Source organism: Pelobates fuscus, chromosome 4 (assembly GCF_036172605.1).
Source record: "Pelobates fuscus isolate aPelFus1 chromosome 4, aPelFus1.pri, whole genome shotgun sequence".
Lineage (NCBI taxonomy): Eukaryota > Metazoa > Chordata > Amphibia > Anura > Pelobatidae > Pelobates > Pelobates fuscus.
The window spans coordinates 146,383,111-146,403,691 of NC_086320.1; the positions used below are offsets into that span (position 1 = coordinate 146,383,111).

Here is a 20,581-nt window from a genome sequence, read left to right on the forward strand (position 1 = left end):
TCGGTAGCTTGATCAATTTCAAAGGATTCTTTTATAAAAACAGTGCAAATTTATGTTAACGCAAAACACTCAGATCAAATAAACATTCCCCAGTCTTTTTCCATTTTTATAAAGCACACATTTTATGAAATGCTAAACAGAATGTTGAATTCATTTATAATTTACATGAAAAACAAAGCACTTATCCTCAAAATATAGCGGGGCCTGATATGTCAAAAACGTATTCTGGAAACGACTTTAATAACATCAGGTTTTATTTCAGAGGTGGTTTGGCAGCATAAATGTATACATTTCTTTTGAGAAAAAGTAAAAATAAATAAAAGGTAAAAACCTATGGATAGTTGCCATCCACGATATTAAATGCTATACATTAGATTAGAAAAAAAAAAAAAAAACACCTTTTGGCAGTGTCTCTTTAATTTTAATACGCTAAGTGAAAACTGTCCCTTTTTTTTTTTTTTGCATAGCACGAAAGCCAAATTTAATAAACTTAGTAATGATATGATTTCTTCTCAAAATTTTAATTACATTTTTACAATTTCTCCTATGATGCAGTGGGTGTATTCTTATTGTGATTTTGGAAGGGTTCCCAGCATGTATGACATTTTGAAAGAAAATGCCAAAGTTGGCACCTGAGGACGTTGGCAACAATACCCAGCAGTGTCAAGGTGTGCCCTGTCGTTACCACAACAAACCTCACCCCAATTAAATGCCTAACCAGCATTTACTGCTGTGAATACAAATGTAATGGTTACCAAATCAAAAGGTGACTTTCTCTTCAAACTTCGAAGACAACTGCACATATTTATTATTATTTCAAAGGTGTCTGGGAAAAAGACGACAAGATCTTTAATTAGTACAGTGCAGGTGAAATGTAACAGAGAAAATGTGGTCTAGCACATCACATAGCAGTCTAAAACAAAAATGACAGGTTATACAAATTGCATTATCATTCAGTACATCAAAACTTAATGCGGCATCTAATTATATGAAAGTTTTTTGTTTTAAGAAACACAAACAAATTTAACTGGAATATGATTTTTTTATTAAAAGGATACACATTCAGATCAAGTAGAAGATTGTATTTACTAACATGTGAAAGCATTGTATTCTACCGTTATAGCATGATGCCTTAACATACTTCATTAAAGTCAACTACTCAGTGAGGCTAGTTTCAAGCTATTCAGGCTACTGTCCCACTTCGTAGGTATGCTTTAAGTTCAAGGTGATGACCCCAGGATATGAAATATCTCAGGGGTTTTTACCTTTTGGTAAATATAGTCCAAACATTACATCTAATACAGTGATGTCTAACTTTGGCACTCCAAATTATTGCAAACTACATTTTCCAGCTCTGAGGTTGGCCGAGCATGGGTAGTGTAGCTTGTAAATATCAGGGGAGCAAAATGTAACCACCACCAGGTCTAGAAGGTCACTTTGGCAAGAAGGTATGCATACAGTACAACATAACTTACAAATGTAACATACAGTGATCAAGTGTCTTACATAACATGTTTACAAATTGTAACATTTTACACCATTGACAAAAAAAACAACATGTTTTACGAACATTAAAAAATAACTAGTAGACAATATTTTTAAAATAAAACTGCAGGAATGTTAGAGTGCAATCAAAACGCTTAATGCGGAATAGTCGATGCTGTAAATCAAGTCTTATTTTGGTAGTAAGACAAATCAAATACCATAAGGTTGTTAAAGGGACACAATCATGAAAAAGATACATGTGCTTGTGTACAAAAATGTCTTATTTGCATCGAGCAGTTTCAAAATATATATATATATATATTTTTTTTTTTTGTCTTATTATTTTATTATGCTTCTCTTTTTCTACTTGTCACCTAAAAATAATTATGTGAACTGTACCGGGTTTCCATTAGTTTAAGACTAAGGCTTGTTCTCATTTTGCTTATGTGGACATTTTTGTCTAAGTATAATAAGGCAACATATACAGAATGTATTTCTAAAGGGATGTCATGGATTAGACCCAGTGCTGAAAATAATAATAATATTTTTAACCCATGCACAGCAGCAAATGAAACAATATTTTAGAATTTAACATTCAATGAATGTCATATTTATCTAAAACTACTACGGACTACAAAGACTGTGCTGAGAATTAAGGGAGATAAATATTTTCATGGTTGTGCCCCTTTAATGTTAAAGGGTGTTCGTGCCATAGTCAACTGGAAAAAAATTCTAAAGTACCTGTCCGCCCATAGTTACTTCATTCTTCAGGCCCGCAGCCAATGTTCATGTCACACTTACTTGTGCACTTGGCTGCAAAGTAATTTTATTAATTCATGGCTGTGTGATTATGACATCACATAGCAATAGGTTTTACATCTTTCTTGCATCCAGAGCTCAATATCCACTTTTTCTTTATTGAATACAAGACAATACAAAATAGAATAATCTTATAACAAAGAGCAGCATCATTTTGAAAATATACTAAATCGGGATAAGGAACTCAAAGCTTTGTCAAACATCCTTCCAATATCCCAAATAGGCTAAATTATTTAAAACTTTAATTGGTACTGAATTCTGCCCAGCATATTTTAAATTGCTAAGTCTTTGTATGCACTGCAACTGTGCTGTTAAATAACATCATATTATACAAAAGTTGTTTTCTATTATGCGCCTTCCTTACAAAGATCAATAGGAAGGACCACTGATGTACACTATTTGTCCAACATAAAACTATAAACAGAAAAAACATTTTTACTGACCTACAAAGAAGGCCTATTATACAAGGTAATCAGAATGCAAGGGGAATCATAATAACATTGTAATACAAAAGCTGTCAAATGACAGAAATTTCTAAAAATAATAATAATAAAGTCTAACAAAAGCTGGACACCACCTGGATCAAAGTAAAACATGTCTGTCACATACACAGCAGCCTCCCTCTTCATTTACAATATCGACATTCAATACTACATACCCTGAGAGTTATGTAACAATAATCACCCCTATCAGCATTTTAATTCCCGATTACAAGGGAAACAACATCAACATCAACATCTATTGCAAGTTTTGATTGTATATTTAATTAGAATATATATTTGTGTGTACATAGAAAAGCAATGCAAAATAAGTATAACTACTGTATTGGAAACACCAGTACATTTTAATTAAAGGGTTACTCCAACCATCATGACCACTTCAGTGATTTGGTAGGAGTCAGTATGTGCATAGTCACAGCTTGAAACACTGCACATACAGAGATATTTGTAATTGTGTGCTGGAGGGTGTTTGTTGTACCCCCAGCACATGTGACATTGGTAGCTCAGAACTCTGCATGGGAAAGTCAGCTCTTTCCCCTCCCTCTGCATCACTGGTGTATTTAAGAACACAAAAAATAAAAAGAACACCTCCCTTTCTCCTCCGCATTCCCTTTCTCTGCCTCTCTCCCTTCCCTTGCCAGCTCAGAGCACGCACATGCAATCTGAGCTGGAAAAACTGTCCAATCACAAGCTTCTCATGAGCGGCCCCAGTGACGTTACGAGTGGGCACGGGAGAGCAGCACCAGGAGCTTTGTTTAGTGCTGGATAGCAGGTGAGTTTTTTTTTTTGTTTTTTTAAGATTCACTGCTAATTGAAAGGGGAAACAATGTAATGATACATTACTTTGATTACTTTACCTAGTCATAGTTTGCTCAGATAAAGAAATTGTATTAATACAGTAAAGGGACACTTTACTGCCCCCAAACAAAAACACTATTTAGTAGATATACTCCAATGAAAACGTGCATGAATTTTTCCAATGAGGATCCATTGCAAGTGTGCAATGCTTACTTTATCTGCAAACTTAAAGAATGTTTACAGACAGATTGTAAAAGCTGCAGATCTCATCTGCAGGCTTTGCAAGCCCTCCCTTCTAACTAAGCCCTGACTTTCTGTGGTTGTCCAATCACAGACTTCCCAATGTAGCTCAATGGGAAATATTTGCACGGTGCTTGTGTTTAGCTCCACTGAGCTAACCAAACCAGGAAGTAACAGGACCAGTTGTCTAATACAATATACACTTTTTGTAACATGAAAAAAAGGACACCACGTAAAGCAAGTAAGCTAAAGTTCTCTAGGTGTTTGGAATGTTCTAATGCAAATTGGAAAAGTTTTCTACATGTACAATATAAATGTTTGCTAAATACCTTTGGTGGTAATGTTTCAGGTTGCCCATGCACTGCTTTAAAGGGTTAAAAACACGGATATATTATGCAATCAAAGACTGTCAAAATAAACATCCCCTTTATACTTGGCTTGGAGTTCTGAAAAAGATGATTAGATGTTGATGGTTTAGGCTTACAATATGGATGTCTGTTAAAATGGCTGTGGCACACAAGAGTGGCCATCAAAGGACAAACACTATCAATTATTAATCATTAAATAAAGAAGGAATGTATATATTGGTGAAGTAATTGTAAGAGCTTGGGAGTAGTTGTGAAAATTGAAGCATTAGAATACTATTGTCCCCATGCAATACTCTGTCCTTGAAGAAAAGTTGTCTATGATAACATGGCTAAGGCAAATTCAGTACAATAATATTCTACCAAAAGATAAGTTACAATGCCGTAGCTAATAATTACATACCCAAACAAGCACTGGCCTTTATTTAAAAACAGTCCATTGCCACATGCTTATCAAATAAGCTTTGTTAACAAATACCTAACTTAGGCTTTCACTCGGAGAACATATAGAATAGATCACAAGGAACACATGCAATTCTGGGTAAATCAAACCTAAGAAATTATATTTTGCCTAACTACCAATCTAATCTATGTACAAACACACACACAAATATATATATATATATATATATATATATATATATATATATATATATATATATATCAAAACACAATCACCCACAGTAACAAAAAAACAAAAAAACAACTAAGACAATAAAGACAGACACTGGAATTACTTTCATATCTGCTCAGAAATTCATTGGTGCCAGAGGTAAAATGTAAACAAATCTGATCTAGTATATAAATGTAAATATCAAAGTCATTGCACTGTAGCTGATTCGTATTTGCAAATTAAGAGTGCTCACATTTCCTGAGTCGGATTATAGACAACGGGAGCAAAGAAACACCAATACAGTGAAACATATGAACACAGAAGCAAAAAGCACTCTCCAAGCTAATTTTGTAAACATATATATTTATATAAATTAAAATTACCCCAATTAAGCGCAGAGTTCCAATATTAAATTGACAGTTATAAATCCGTGGGCTGATATATTACTTCATAAATTGCCATTGTTTTGGCAGATTGTTTGGCTCTTTTCACTGTGGAAAATCGGGGACAAACTACAGAGCTGATAACAGCTCAGATAAACCTGCTGTTATATAGCTAATATTCAGAGGTATATTCATGTAAGCTTACCACTGCAGCTGCCAACAGTACCAAATTAAAGCTATTTATCATTTATTTGTAGGGACAGTGGTGTTGTGCCTTGTCATTAGCTAAAGCTTTTTTTTTTTTTTTTTAATGTATTTATAATAAGAATATAATCTAGGTGCCTTTACCTGGTATTAAAGAATACTGCACACAGTCATGTGTAAACATGTACAAGCTATATATTTAATTGCATACGTAGTTGATTTAAATGCAAAATGATGTCAATGTATTTACAATACAGTGATGTGGTTTAGAATATAAGCAATTGATGTATAGACTAAAAGCTCGATCGAAATCACCTGGCAGTATAGTCTAATATCAGCTGAAATGTTACAATATACTAACCCTGCAATAAACCATTAAAGTACCACACAGGCTCCTTTTGCTAATTTCCTTTCACAGACTTTGATGAAGAATTCAAAACACTAATAACAATGCAATAGGACATAAATACTTCATATTCATGAAAAATAGCACAAAATCAATGTAAGGCCTCTATAATAATTTCTACCAGGAAACACTCCTCCATCTTTATCGATGAGGTATAAAAATGGAACAAAAAGTCGTAGGTCCTAGATGTAGAAAACAGACTAATAATTAAGAACTAAACTGCAAAGCTTTGCTCATTATAAGTAATACTGATAAAGTGCAGCTAATGCAGTGACACAGAAGAGGTAATCACCATTGCCGTGCAGATGCGTGTCAATGAAAATGTGCGCTAATCTATAATGGAAAGAGATACGTGTATTTAATTTCAGCTAGTGAGAAATGGTGTTCTGAACCAAAGATATGGATACACAAGACATTCCTCTATAGCAGTTTTTCTTCAATCCCGTCCTCAGGCAAACCAATGGCGCAAGTATTGGCAGCGTCCCCAAAAGAACATAACGGTGAAATACCAAGATCTTGGACTGGTGGTGTTTCTAGAGGACTGGGATGGAACTCACTGCTTTGTGTTGTTCTGGCACTGAATAATCTTTTTATACAAAGCAGCTAGAGGTGATTATCTATTACAACGTACCAAACTTTTTCTGCTACAGGTTACGTGTGTGTGTGTATGTATGTATGTATATGCATATGAGTTTGTTTGGAGATATTCTGGATGTATCCATATACATACAAATTGGATTGGCAAACAATTTTTTTTTTTTTTTTTAAACAAAACATTTTAGTGATAAGTAGATTGTGTCCAAATGAAACTGACCTCAGTTTGCTTAACATGCTGTGATATTGTATAGTGTCGTATAGTTGCATGCAATGGGTAGTCATTGGTAGTTTGTTGGTGGTCAGCATATCAAACAGGATATATTAGAAAGAAAAAATAAATAATCCAGGATCCTAAATTCTCTATAATGCGGTCAATCTCTGCATGTCTGTTGGTGTGTGTGTGTATACACCAACACACATACTCATTGCAAATACATAAATACATGCTGTACAATGATTTACACATTTACTTATAGAAATACATGCACAAACCTGTAAAGAGTGACTGTAGCATCAATACCTCAATTCTCTGGGGAAAACAAACATACAAAGAAAAAAAAGAAAAACAGAATATATTGGTGGACTTCACATGTCCCTGGTGGTATGTATACCATGGAAGCTGTAGAAGGTGCAGTTCAATGACCAGGAAGCACACAGTAAAACAGTTCTTTTTTTTTTCTCGTCACAGAACTTTGGCACTGCTAGCATGTATGGGGTGAGGAAGTGGCTTCTGAGGGTAGCGGCTGTACAGGTACACCTGCAGCAGGATGGTGATGTCCACAAACACCTGAAGTAGGCCGCAGATTGTGAACTGGAAAGGGGCTTGATTCAGTACAAAATATACAGTCTTGAACGTATCTCCACTTGTCCACATCAATACCATTTTGATGCTGAGGAAAGCAAAATACAGAGAGAATAAGTATACATTAAACGCATTACACATACCTTTTAGCATATTACATGGGATTGCTTTCCAAGGCCCATGTTGCCATTTAATAATTCCTGCCTATAACGTAATGTTATACATTAAAAATGCATTGAATTTCACATAAGCAACACACTTCAGTGGTGCATGTAACATACACCAGTGAGCATATTTAATTTTATTCTCTTTTCATTTACTGGCCCTATTTATCATGCCACGTCGTTGTTTTTTTTTTTCTATTAATTATAGCTGCTAAAATTTCATTTTCTGCCACGGTGATTTAAAAATGTAAATAAATAACACTCATTTCCATCAATGCATTTACATGTCCGGAACGACGGGACTCAAATAGTGACAAGGTCTGGTATAGGTTAAAAAAAATAAAAGTCTATACATTCTGTAATAAAATGTAAAGATGAACAGCCCTTTTTAATACAAACTTGGATTAGATTATAACAATTACACTACAGCAAGTGTTCCTCCCCGCCTAGCAAGTAAGAGGCTGTAGGCACATCATGAAATGTGCACTTAAACCCAATACATTCTAGAATAGTTATAAGGTGATTCAATTTACGGGTTTCTATTGCAGTAGTTTATACCTATATGCTTCGGTTCTATACACATATGCATAGGACATTATAGTATTCCCTGTCAGGTTTATTTACTAAGCTTGAGTGGTTTGAAATTCATAATTAATTTCCAGCTCTAGGCCAGAATAGCTGAACTGAATAAAAATACAAGAATGTTATATTTTATTACAGTTATTTTAGCCTAAAATCCGAATCGCTTTGAATTCTGAAAAACTGATACTTTTCATGACACGTAGCACGAAAACACATCGATCATTATAAGATTTGTCAAGCTTGACAAAGATCTTGGTGAATTTCGAAATGCTGTTCTATAGTATTTTTTTCGCTCCAATAAATCTGCCTAATTTGAACCTTGTGAGTGGCTGACGCCATTGTAATTTACACTTTGTTCGAAAAAAGTAGTCTAAAGTACTAACTGGTACAGTTACCAGGAAAACCAGTGCAACCAGCACTGTATTGTAATGTATTCATCCCTGGCACTGCTGATGCGACCACAAAGCTGGATGTGATTTCACAAGGCATCATAAAAACACCAAAAACACTATTTCCAGATTAAAAACCAAAGAAAAAAAAGTTACCTGCGCTCTCTCCTTAATCCCTATGTATATTTAGACAAATGGAGGTAAAAAATAAATAAAAAAAATAAAAAATACCCCTCTCTGTCTCAGTGGAGAGATCTTTGTCAGAAGCTCAAGGAAGCAAGGTGAAGTATCAGTGTAGGACCCGCTTAGGGGGGTCTGCTCTGATGTTGGCAGGCGGGCATTCCCTCCAATGGCCATTGGAGTAACTAGATGACCTCCATTTGTCTAAATATACATAGGGATTAAGGAGAGAGCGCAGGTAACTTTTTACCTTTGGGTTTTAACTATTTATTGGGGCTGATGTGTACTGTGGTCATTGCTGCCGCACAGGAGTGATGGGAGTGAGCGCAGGACTTATCTTTTTGAATTTGTATTCACTATTTCCAGATTGTTTGTGAGCCACATTTCTTTTACACTTTTCATCTAATATAATAAATGATGTTATTAAGTATGTTATAGTTCTCTTAACGTAGCAGATAAAGCTAAAAATATGAGAGAGAGAGAGAGAGAGAGAGTGTTTGTTTATGTAAAAAACAAATATATGGTTTTAGCTCAGCTGGAAAACGTGTACTAAAGAGATTTTGTTTTTTATCCAACGTCATAATGTATGTTTACATTCAAAATGCACATTCGTTCTGCACTTTTTAAATCACACATTTCCAGAAGTGCTTAGAGTTTATATTATATTATCTTATAAATCAGCACTTTCTAAAGTAGAATGAACCTGTTCTCTCTCTTTGGACAAGAGTCTGCAGGTACAGGACTTGGAATTCCCATTTCTTGACATTAAACCTACACTAAAACAATCCAGTTAGTTCATCACAATCACTGCACAGGCAGAAAATCTCTGTGACAAAGGCAATTTTCTGGCATTGTTTAGCAACCCTACTTTTTCTTTTGCTGGTTATGCATTTTTCTTGCTCCAAAATTTTCCAGTTGAGTTGAGCAATTTGTTCATGCTGACAAGAGTAATGGCGTTCTGATGTCCTGCCGGTGTGCCCTTTAATACAGCACAATTTTATCTTTTATAGCATCAATCATAAAACATATTTGGAGGTGGTTTACGGGATCTATAAAGAAGACATGCTACAGTAAAAACGGCTGGATGTACTGGAGTGAGCACAAAGCACATTGGCCAGATGTCACTTGTGAGTATTGGATCTTGGCATAGCTTTCAACACAGCCAATTTCATACAGGGAAGAAATACAATACGTTTCTTCAAACTGGAACTAAAGATATAAAGATAATGCGAAAAGAAGAGAGGAAAAAAACAAAACACAAACTCCTAAATTGCGAGATAACAGGACTATAAAGGCAGCGGAAGCTCAGCATTAAAGGGCCACTACAGCCTGAAGTTGAGCTCCCTTTTAATTCTATTATATACCCTTTATATAATGTACTAGAGGAGTAAGATCCAGTAAGATCCTATTTACTGGTAAGTGGCTGAATCTTCAATTCTAGCTCTCCCATGGTTTTCAGTGGGAGCACTAAACATGTCCTCTATAATCCTCTGCACAGAAAGGGCTTGTGCAATATGTACTGTGATGTAATTCCAGTAAAATACAAGTTTAGCAGGCTAAGATTGCCACAAGGCATATGTATGTATATGTGTTTGTAGTATCAGTTAGTTAATAACACGTAGCTAAGATACTGTCATCACTGTACTGACCAGGTGCAGGAATGTAAGAACTGGAATTACGCGTCCCTCTCCTTTGTATCAGATGAGCCACGTGGTTAGACCGGATGGATGAGTTTAGACTCTATTCATTAAATAGGTTAAGGGTATGTGTGGGTGTAGTTAATTGTGGGAGGAGCTACAGTGCTATATAAGGAATGTACTCTATGTATTCAGTACTCAGACTTTGCTGTATTTTGGTGACGCTAGTCCCTCTGAGTCCCGATCGGTGATCCAATAAAGAATCTCTTCCTTCCTGAAGAAACCTGTGTCCATCTCTCTGTGCTTGGCTTCCGTCAGTTTCTCCGGTATCATTTGGTGCATTGGCCGGGAAGCTCATCGTTCAACGGTAGCTGAGAGGCAGAGGCGTGAGACGGTCTATCTTTGCCCACGTTCTCTACGGCTGCACCCCTGAACTTCTGCGTGGACCTCCCTTCGTCTCGGCGCCACTGGTCTGTTGTCCAGGAGATCATCGGCCTCTACGTGAGAAGTGCTGGGGTGTCCCCGTCGATGAGTGTGAACTCAGGTTCAGGAACGAGGAGGTAAGATAACTGCTGTTTTAGACGGCAGGACCCGCTAGGGGTATACCGATTGTGCGGTAGGCCCAAAGGGGTTTTTGAATCTGTATCTGCCCCCTCTGTCGGAGGGAAGGAGCGAAGGCGCACCGCTCGATCGAACGCTCTTTAGTCAGACCGTTTGATTTGGTTAGTCAGGCGGGGTCCTGGTGTAAGATAGCCCTAGCCGGACACCGGTGTCTTGTCTAGACTAGCGTTCTAGGGTGTATATTACGTTCGCTAGGTCGGAGGGACCGGGAGACTAAGCGGCGCCTGTGTAAATTCGGTTCGCTAGTTCTCATCCTATCTGGGCTAAGTAGGAAGGCGTGTAAATTTGGAACCCACTAGACTTTTGATAGTACGACTAAGAGGCGCCTGTGTAAATTCGGATCTCTAGCTCGTTGTATAGTGCGACTAAGAGGCGCCTGTGTAAATTCGGTTCTCTAGCTCGCTATGTATATGTGGTGATTGGGCAGTGTGGCTAACCAAAACGGGTGTATATAGTTTTAGGTAGTCCATTCAAGGTACTGGCCAATAGTTTAGTTGGGAATTGTAAATGTGTTAACGATTGTTTTAGTAAAGTGTATATCTTGTTAGATAGCGCGAGCTCAGCCGTCTAGCGAGAGTGTTAATAGTGTGTTGCTGTATTATAGTGCACGGTACCATAACCCTGTATATTTACTGACATTATATAATAAGTACTAATCATTGTCGTCCATTGCATGTTTAACACCATAACCACTAATAATTGTATTGTGACCTTAACTTGTGCTTTGACCTATGCTAACCGTACTGTAACCGCTATTTGTAAAAGACGATGTTACTGGGGTGTGTTATAGACGGGTAATTCGTATATAGAGAATTATAGCGTGGGTGACTGTGTAGTTACGCCAAAGGGCATAATATTGATTATATAGTGACTGGTGTAGCAGCTGTGTGTGTACGGGAATTCCCTGAGTGTTTATTGTTATTGTGTACGTTTCACTTGGTAACCGTACCACGTGGTGCTGTTGCCAGAGGAAACGGGTGTGACTGTTGAATAGTACGCGTGTATAGTAATCGTTGTCGACGACGTTCCACTGTTAAATATGGGTGCGTCGCAGTCAACGATTCCGGATCCCTTAGGATGTATGGTTAAGAATTTTAAAAAGGGATTCAAAGTTTGTGATTTTGGGGTTAAGATGTCCCCTGTACGTTTGGTCACTTTGTGCACTAGGGAGTGGCCTACTTTGGTTGCGGCATGGCCGCCACGTGGCAGTTTGGATCCAACTCTGGTACAGCGCTTACACGTGGCTGTATCAGGTAGGCCTGAACTTTACGGCCAGTTTCCTTATATTGATTGTTGGAGACAGGCCGTAAATGACTCGCCAAAATGGCTCCGGACATGCCACGAGGAGCAGTGTCGCCTCATGGTAGCTAGGACTTGTTCGTCCACTAGGACTGGTGTTAGGCCCATTTTGGACACGCCCCCTGAGTCCGAGATCCCTTTGCCGCCCCCTTACTTTCCGGTAAGAGGAAGTGACGCAAATACAGGAAGTCCTGTAACCCTTCCCTCATTACCCTCATCCACTTCCGCTTCCTCCTCCAGTACAGGATCCACCCCCCCTCGTACTAAATCTCCCCTTCCGGAACCAGAACCCACCCCCATTAGAAACGAATATCCTGATTTGGCGCCACTTCAGACTTCCGGTCAAGCTTCATCTAGCTCGGCCCGAAGTGTTCTATTCACTACCTTTTCCCAAAACCAACCTCCCACATCCCCATACCCTATATCTCCCCGACCGGAACCCATGACTGACGCTTCCCTACGTAGCCCCATCCAAACCCGACAGTTGACTGGTGCCCAACAATTAAAGCACTATCAGATGCCTCTTCGCTTAAATCCCGGGTCAGCTTATATCGATGCCGCAGGTCAAATGGCACACGCTGACCCTGTCTTCGTATATGTCCCTTTCACCACTACCGACCTTTTAAACTGGAAGACCCATAATTCCTCGTATACTGAGAAACCACAAGCCATGACTGATCTGTTCACCTCAATAGTACAGACACATAATCCGACATGGGCTGATTGCCAGCAGTTATTAATGACTTTATTTAACAATGAGGAAAGGACAAGAATAAATCAAGCAGCCATTAAAGCATTAGAGGATAGAGCCCGTGCTTTGAACCAAGCTAATCCAGCAGCATGGGCCGCAACACATTATCCCAACACTGATCCCGATTGGAACGTAAATGGTGCTGATATGGTTCAACTCAGAGCCTATAGAGACGCTATAATTGCTGGCATGAAAGCCGGAGGAAAGAAAGCCATTAACATGTCGAAGACAGTTGAGGTGATCCAGAAAAGCGATGAAGCGCCCAGTGTCTTTTATGACCGATTATTGGAGGCGTACCGCTTGTACACCCCCTTTAATCCGGAAGACGCAGACAATTCCCGAATGGTGAACTCCGCCTTTGTCAGCCAAGCTTACGGAGATATTAAGCGCAAGCTACAAAAGTTAGAAGGGTTTGCAGGTATGTCAATCACCCAACTAATGGAGGTAGCTAATAAGGTGTATATGAATAGGGAAACAGAAAGCAAGAAAGAGGAGGAGCGCAAGATGCGTAAAAAGGCTGATATGCTAGCGGTAGCGATCGCAGGCGTAGATAAACGGGGCCCAGATAGAGGCAATAATAGATGGAGTAGGGAGCCTTTGAGTAGGGATCAGTGTGCGTATTGCAAGGAAGAAGGGCATTGGAGGAACGAATGTCCGCAAAGAGAGCAGTACGAGAGAGACCAACCCAGGGCAGGCTACGGAAACTTTAGAGGCAGAGCGAGAGGTAGAGGAGGTCCCGGAGGGAGTAATGGTTATAGAGGGAGTAATGGGAACAGAGGAAGTGTTAGGGAAGACAGGTATATTCCAGCAGCGCAAAGGTCTCGCGATAGAGAAGGTAGGGACTTTGTAGGATTGGCTGACACGGTCATGGAGGACTATTGATACCGACCGGGCTCCATCCCCCTTGGTCGAGCGGAGCCTATGGTCGATGTATCAATAGGGGGGAAAAGGAGTGCGTTCATGATCGACACTGGTGCTGAACATTCAGTGGTGACTAATCTAGTTGCTCCTCCATCTGGAAGGACTATTACTGTGATAGGAGCAACTGGAAGAAGTGCTGAAAGACCGGTTCTTAAAAGTCGACTCTGTACATTGGGAGGCCACGTAGTAAAACACCAATTCCTTTATATGCCTGAATGTCCAGTCCAATTGCTGGGACGTGATATGCTATCCAAATTACAAGCGCAGATTACGTTCCTACCAGATGGAACAACATCTTTAAAGTTTAATGGACCTTCAGGTATTATGACTTTATCCGTACCAAAGGAAGAAGAGTGGCGACTTTATACAGTGTTGACTAGCCAAAACCCTAGGAGTGATGAGACATTGTTTAACATACCAGGAGTTTGGGCAGAGAACAACCCACCAGGACTGGCCCGCAATATTCCACCAATAAAAATTGAACTGAAACATGGGGTTTATCCAGTGAGCCTAAGACAATATCACATTCCGCAGAAGGCTAAGAAGAACATCCAATCCTATCTGGATAAGTTCATACGGTATGGTATCCTAAAATTCTGTACTTCCCCCTGGAACACCCCATTGCTGCCTGTTCAAAAGCCCGGCACAGATGAGTATCGACCTGTGCAGGACTTAAGAGCAGTCAATGATGCGGTTGTTAGTATACATCCAGTTGTACCCAATCCATATAACCTGCTTGCTTTAATTCCGGGCGGGGCTACTTACTTCACAGTCTTAGATCTCAAAGATGCCTTCTTTTGCCTCCGAATTGCCGCAGAAAGTCAATGTATTTTCGCTTTCCAGTGGGAGAACGCTGTAACGGGCTCAAAACGCCAAATGACTTGGACAAGACTGCCCCAAGGGTTTAAAAATTCACCTACCCTATTTGGTTCAGCCCTAAGTCAAGATCTATTGGATTTCGAGTCCATCCCAGGAGAGTGTGTATTGTTACAATATGTAGATGACTTGTTGATAGCAGCAGTTACAAAAGAAATCTGTCAGCAAGCAACGCACGATCTACTACACATTCTCTGGAAGGCAGGATACAAGGTGTCTAGAAAGAAGGCTCAGTTGTGTTTGCCAACTGTCAAGTATCTAGGATTCCATATCTCTGAAGGTCAAAGGATTATGGGGCCAGAGAGAAAAGAAGCTGTCTGCCAAATACCAATACCCAAGAATAGAAGACAAGTGCGAGAATTCTTGGGGGCAGCAGGCTTCTGTAGGATATGGATTCCCAGCTATGCGATACTGGCAAAACCTCTGTACGCAGCCATCAAAGGTACAGAGCACGACCCCTTCTTATGGACCCAAGAACAGCAAACGGCATTTGAAGATGTGAAGAAGGCTTTGATGAGTGCCCCAGCATTAGGTCTACCTGATCACACACGACCATTCTACTTATATGTACACGAGCAAAGAAGAATGGCTGTGGGAGTATTGACACAGTACTTGGGATCATGGCAAAGACCTGTTGCCTACATGTCTAAGCAACTGGATGCAGTGGCCAGCGGACTTCCACCTTGTCTAAGAGCCGTAGCTGCAGCCGCCCTGCTAGTAGCTGAAGCCGATAAACTCACTCTGGGTCAAGAACTTTATGTACGAGTCCCACATGCAGTACAGACGTTGTTGGATTACAAAGGAAATCATTGGTTTAGTAACAGCCGTATGACCAAGTATCAAGCAATGTTGTGTGAAAACCCAAGAGTGCATTTAGAGACTGTAAACACCTTAAATCCAGCTACCCTTTTGCCACAACCTACTGAAAGTCAACATGATTGTTTGGAAGTAATGGATGAAGTATTCTCAAGTAGACCAGATCTTCGTGATTTTCCCATCCAGAACCCCGATGTTCAATATTACACCGACGGCAGTAGTTATGTGAAAGAAGGGATCCGCTATGCAGGATATGCAGTGACAACAATAGACAAGGTGATAGAAGCTCGGCCACTGGCGAAAGGAACATCAGCACAAAAGGCAGAATTAATAGCACTAACACGAGCGTTACAATTGGCTGAAGGTTTAAGAGTAAATATCTATACGGACTCTAAGTATGCGTTTTTAACCACTCATGCCCACGGAGCTTTGTATAAAGAAAGAGGACTACTGAATTCAGAAGGCAAAGAAATCAAGTACGCAGCTGAAATCCTACAACTATTGGAAGCAGTGTGGGAGCCGAAAGAAGTCGGTATCATACATTGTCGAGCGCATCTGAGAGGAGATGGTGATGTAACCAAGGGAAATCGGATGGCAGATAGTGCAGCTAAGCGTGCTGCTGAATCAGGAAGACAGGAGTATGTGGGGCATATAGCTGCTCTTATACCAACTCCACTGTCCCAATGGACTCCAGTTTATACAGCTCAAGAAGAGGAGTGGTTAAAGACTGAACCGGGAAAGTATCTGGAGAACAAGTGGTATCAGCTAGAAGATGGAAGAATAGTTATCCCAGCATCGCTAGCGGTAGAAATTGTCCAAAATTATCACAACGGGACACATTCTGGGAGAGACAGTACTGAAGAATCTCTCAGGAAACATTTCTACATACCAAGATTGTCCAACTTGACTCAGGCCATTGTACGCAGATGTGTAACGTGTGCTAAGAATAATGCAAGACAAGGACCAGTAAAGCCACCAGGAGTTCAGTTTATGGGGGGACTCCCCATGTCCGATCTACAAATAGACTTTACAGTAATGCCTAAATCGGGTGGACATCGTTACCTGTTGGTAATTGTGTGCACCTATTCAGGCTGGGTAGAAGCATGTCCTACTCGTACAGAGAAAGCAGGAGAAGTTGTGAGATTCCTGCTACGAGAAATAATACCCCGATATGGACTACCCTGTTCTATAGGATCGGACAATGGTCCAGCTTTTGTTCATCAGTGCCTACAACAACTGACTCATATGCTTGGTATAAAGTGGAGGCTTCATACTGCATATAGACCCCAGAGTTCTGGTAAGGTAGAGAGAATGAATAGAACTATAAAGAACCAGTTGGCTAAAATGTGTCAGGAAACCCAACTTAAGTGGAACGTTCTCTTACCTATAGCCTTATTGCGAATCCGCAGTACCCCTACCAGAAGGATGGGCCTCTCTCCTTTTGAAATCATGTATGGGCGACCACCTCCCGTACTTGGTAACTTAAGGGGGGACTTGAGTCAGTTGGGAGAAGGAATTACCCGGCAGCAGGTTGTAGAGTTGGGTAAGACTATGGAGGAGGTACAGAAATGGGTACAAGATAGATTACCTGTGAATATTTATCCCCCTGTTCATAGTTATCATCCAGGAGATCAAGTGTGGATTAAAGAGTGGAATAATGTACCGTTAGGGCCCAAGTGGAGAGGTCCTTATGTTGTTCTTTTGTCTACCCCTACAGCGATAAAAGTAGCAGAAGTGACTCCGTGGATACATCACTCCAGGGTTAAACCAGCAGCAGTCGATTCTTGGCAAGTTACAGCAGATCCAGAGAATCCCTGCAAGATCCGGTTAAAACGCACTACTCAGTCGGAGTAACGAGGAATTATTGTGGATTACAAATTTTATTGTTACAGGTGTGAGTGAGAAGGCCATAATAAAGCCTGTCCGCTTACCATCACATAGTGTATAAGCCAGGAAAGTCTCGAAGGGACACCTGTGAAGATGAGCAGAACTCCATTCCCTGCAGCCCCTCACATCCTGGAAGCTGAGGCGCCATCGCACGGACGAAGACTGAGGATGACGGCGAAAGATGTGCTTTTGATAGTGTTTATTTATATGTGTTTTTATATTCAGGAAGGTAGAGGTACCGACACTCCTAGCTGTGAGGTATGCATTAAGACTACGAGAACAGGTAACCATATTTCCCAAACCCTAATTTGGCATTCACAATACGAATGTAAAGGAGATGTATCGAGATGTAGATACTTAAATATAGATTATAGTGTGTGCCATTTAGGAGTAGGAGAACCTAAGTGCTTCAGTCCGGAGTATCAGCCTCGTACAATTTGGTTGACTCTCAGGAATGGAGATCCTCAGGGGACCCTAATTAATAAAACGGTGTTAGAATCCGTACATTCTTCGGGTGTTCTGCTATTTGATGCGTGTAAAGCGATATCGAGTGGTAGAAAGCCGTGGAATGTATGTGGGGATCTTAGATGGGAGAGGACGTATGGGTCTAACGATAAATATATTTGTCCCAGTAGCAAAAATAAATATGTAAGTCCTAGATGCCCAAATAGAGATTATAACTTTTGCCCATATTGGTCTTGTGTGGGGTGGGCAACTTGGGGACAGACAGTAGACAAAGACATGATAGTGACTAAGTTGCCGACTAGCCCTTATTGTAAGTCTATGGAATGCAACCCAGTCCATATACTCATTAATAACCCCGACAAGTTCTTAGATAAGTATGGAAATTTATTTGGGTTTCAAATATACGGGACGGGTTTAGATCCTGGGACATTATTGTTTATAGGAATAGAGACTGATACGGTATCCTCCCAGACTCATCAAGTATACCATTCCTTTTACGAAGAGATGAGTATAGATAATAAGATCCCCCATAATGCTAAAAACCTGTTCATCGATTTAGCTGAAAGTATTGCCGGTAGTCTTAATGTTACCAACTGCTATGTGTGTGGAGGTACTAACATGGGAGACCAATGGCCTTGGGAAGCAAAGGAGGTAATGTCCGGTTCTGAGGCAGTTGACCAATTAATATCTACACAAGCCGATTATCATATGAGTGTTAGAGGTAAATCTGAGTGGAGATTAAAGACCTCCATCATAGGTTATGTTTGCATAGCAAGGAAAGGAATAATGTATAATACTTCTGTAGGAGAATTAACTTGTCTAGGGCAAAAAGCTTATGATGATGATACAAAGAATACAACTTGGTGGTCGGCTTCAAATGTCTCAGAACCATCTAACCCGTTTGCTAGATATGCCAATTTAAAGGATGTTTGGTTTGATCTATCCATCACATCTACTTGGAGAGCCCCAGCAAATTTGTACTGGATCTGTGGTAAGAAAGCCTATTCGGAGCTGCCACAGGACTGGGAAGGGGCATGTGTGTTGGGTATGCTCAAACCATCCTTCTTCTTGTTACCGATTGAAACAGGTGAGACTTTAGGTGTTAAAGTGTATGATGTGAATCATAGGAAGAAAAGGGGACCCATAGAGATAGGCGCCTGGGAAGATGATGAATGGCCTCCCCAGCGTATTATAGATTACTATGGGCCAGCCACGTGGGCTGAGGATGGTACCTTTGGTTATAGAACCCCTATTTATATGCTCAACCGTATTATAAGATTACAGGCGGTGGTTGAGATTATCACAAATGAGACATCACAAGCGCTCAATCTTCTAGCGAAGCATAACACCAGGATGAGGACAGCAGTCTACCAAAATAGATTAGCCTTGGATTACCTTTTGGCAGTAGAGGGAGGTGTATGTGGGAAGTTTAACCTAAGTAATTGCTGTCTTCAAATAGATGACGAAGGGCAAGCAATAGCTGAGCTTACTAGCCATATGGTTAAACTAGCGCATGTGCCTACTCAGGTATGGAAAGGGTACAATCCAAGTAGTTGGTTTGGTAGCTGGTATGAGTGGTTTGGAGGGCTTAAGGCAGTGGTAGGTGGAGTCCTACTGATTTTACTGTTGTGTCTACTCCTACCGTGTCTTATACCCTTAGTAGTTAGGTCTGTGCAAAGCCTGATAGGAAGTATAGCAGAGAGGAAGGCTGCTGCACAGATAATGGCGATATATAAGTATAAGGCTCTAGATCAGGGAGAACCAATGCAAGAAGATGAATGTTGAAGATTCACATCATAAGATAAGTCTGGTCTGGTTCATGGTAACCTGAGGTATATGCAAACCAAGGTTAAGTGATGCCTCAAGTAATTGTGAAATATCAGAGGCATCAAAGGGGGGAATGTGATGTAATTCCAGTAAAATACAAGTTTAGCAGGCTAAGATTGCCACAAGGCATATGTATGTATATGTGTTTGTAGTATCAGTTAGTTAATAACACGTAGCTAAGATACTGTCATCACTGTACTGACCAGGTGCAGGAATGTAAGAACTGGAATTACGCGTCCCTCTCCTTTGTATCAGATGAGCCACGTGGTTAGACCGGATGGATGAGTTTAGACTCTATTCATTAAATAGGTTAAGGGTATGTGTGGGTGTAGTTAATTGTGGGAGGAGCTACAGTGCTATATAAGGAATGTACTCTATGTATTCAGTACTCAGACTTTGCTGTATTTTGGTGACGCTAGTCCCTCTGAGTCCCGATCGGTGATCCAATAAAGAATCTCTTCCTTCCTGAAGAAACCTGTGTCCATCTCTCTGTGCTTGGCTTCCGTCAGTTTCTCCGGTATCAGTACGTCAACACTCAGAAATTACTTGCAGTAGTTTCAATTAAGAAAATACATGAATGAAGCCACTATGCATGAAGACAGAAGTCAGATGAAGCTTGTTACCTTACCATATAACTGAAATCTTAAATGATCAAAACCTGGAGCTGATGTAAAAAGACTATCAGACTATGATGTCATAAAGAAGGACCTTACAGCTGAAATAATAATTGCAAATTGGAGCAGTTACTAGCAATCCTAATGGAGGCTAAAGGTGACAGGGGACCACCTTACACAATACGTACAAATATACATTGTTATGGTTCTTGCAAAATAACCATGATAAATACGAGGGATAACAAAAAATAAATGTTTTTTTTTTTTTTTTTTTAATGAAACCGCAACAAATTTTAGCAGGAGTTTCCCGTGTCATGAGACTTTGCCAGAGTAGCAAAGA

At 40.0% G+C, this 20,581-nt stretch overlaps 1 protein-coding gene across 2 annotated transcripts in view; it reads right to left on the minus strand.

The window, feature by feature from the left end:
* Window positions 1-5,208: 5,208 nt before the first annotated feature.
* The window catches only part of SLC66A2 (solute carrier family 66 member 2), a 105,916-nt gene continuing 90,543 nt past the window's right edge, over window positions 5,209-20,581 (minus strand). For both annotated transcript variants that reach the window (XM_063451664.1, XM_063451666.1), the window contains one exon: window positions 5,209-7,300. In XM_063451664.1, the coding sequence (XP_063307734.1) occupies window positions 7,093-7,300 (208 nt within the window). In that variant the 3' untranslated portion in view covers window positions 5,209-7,092. The remainder of the gene's footprint in view (window positions 7,301-20,581) is intronic.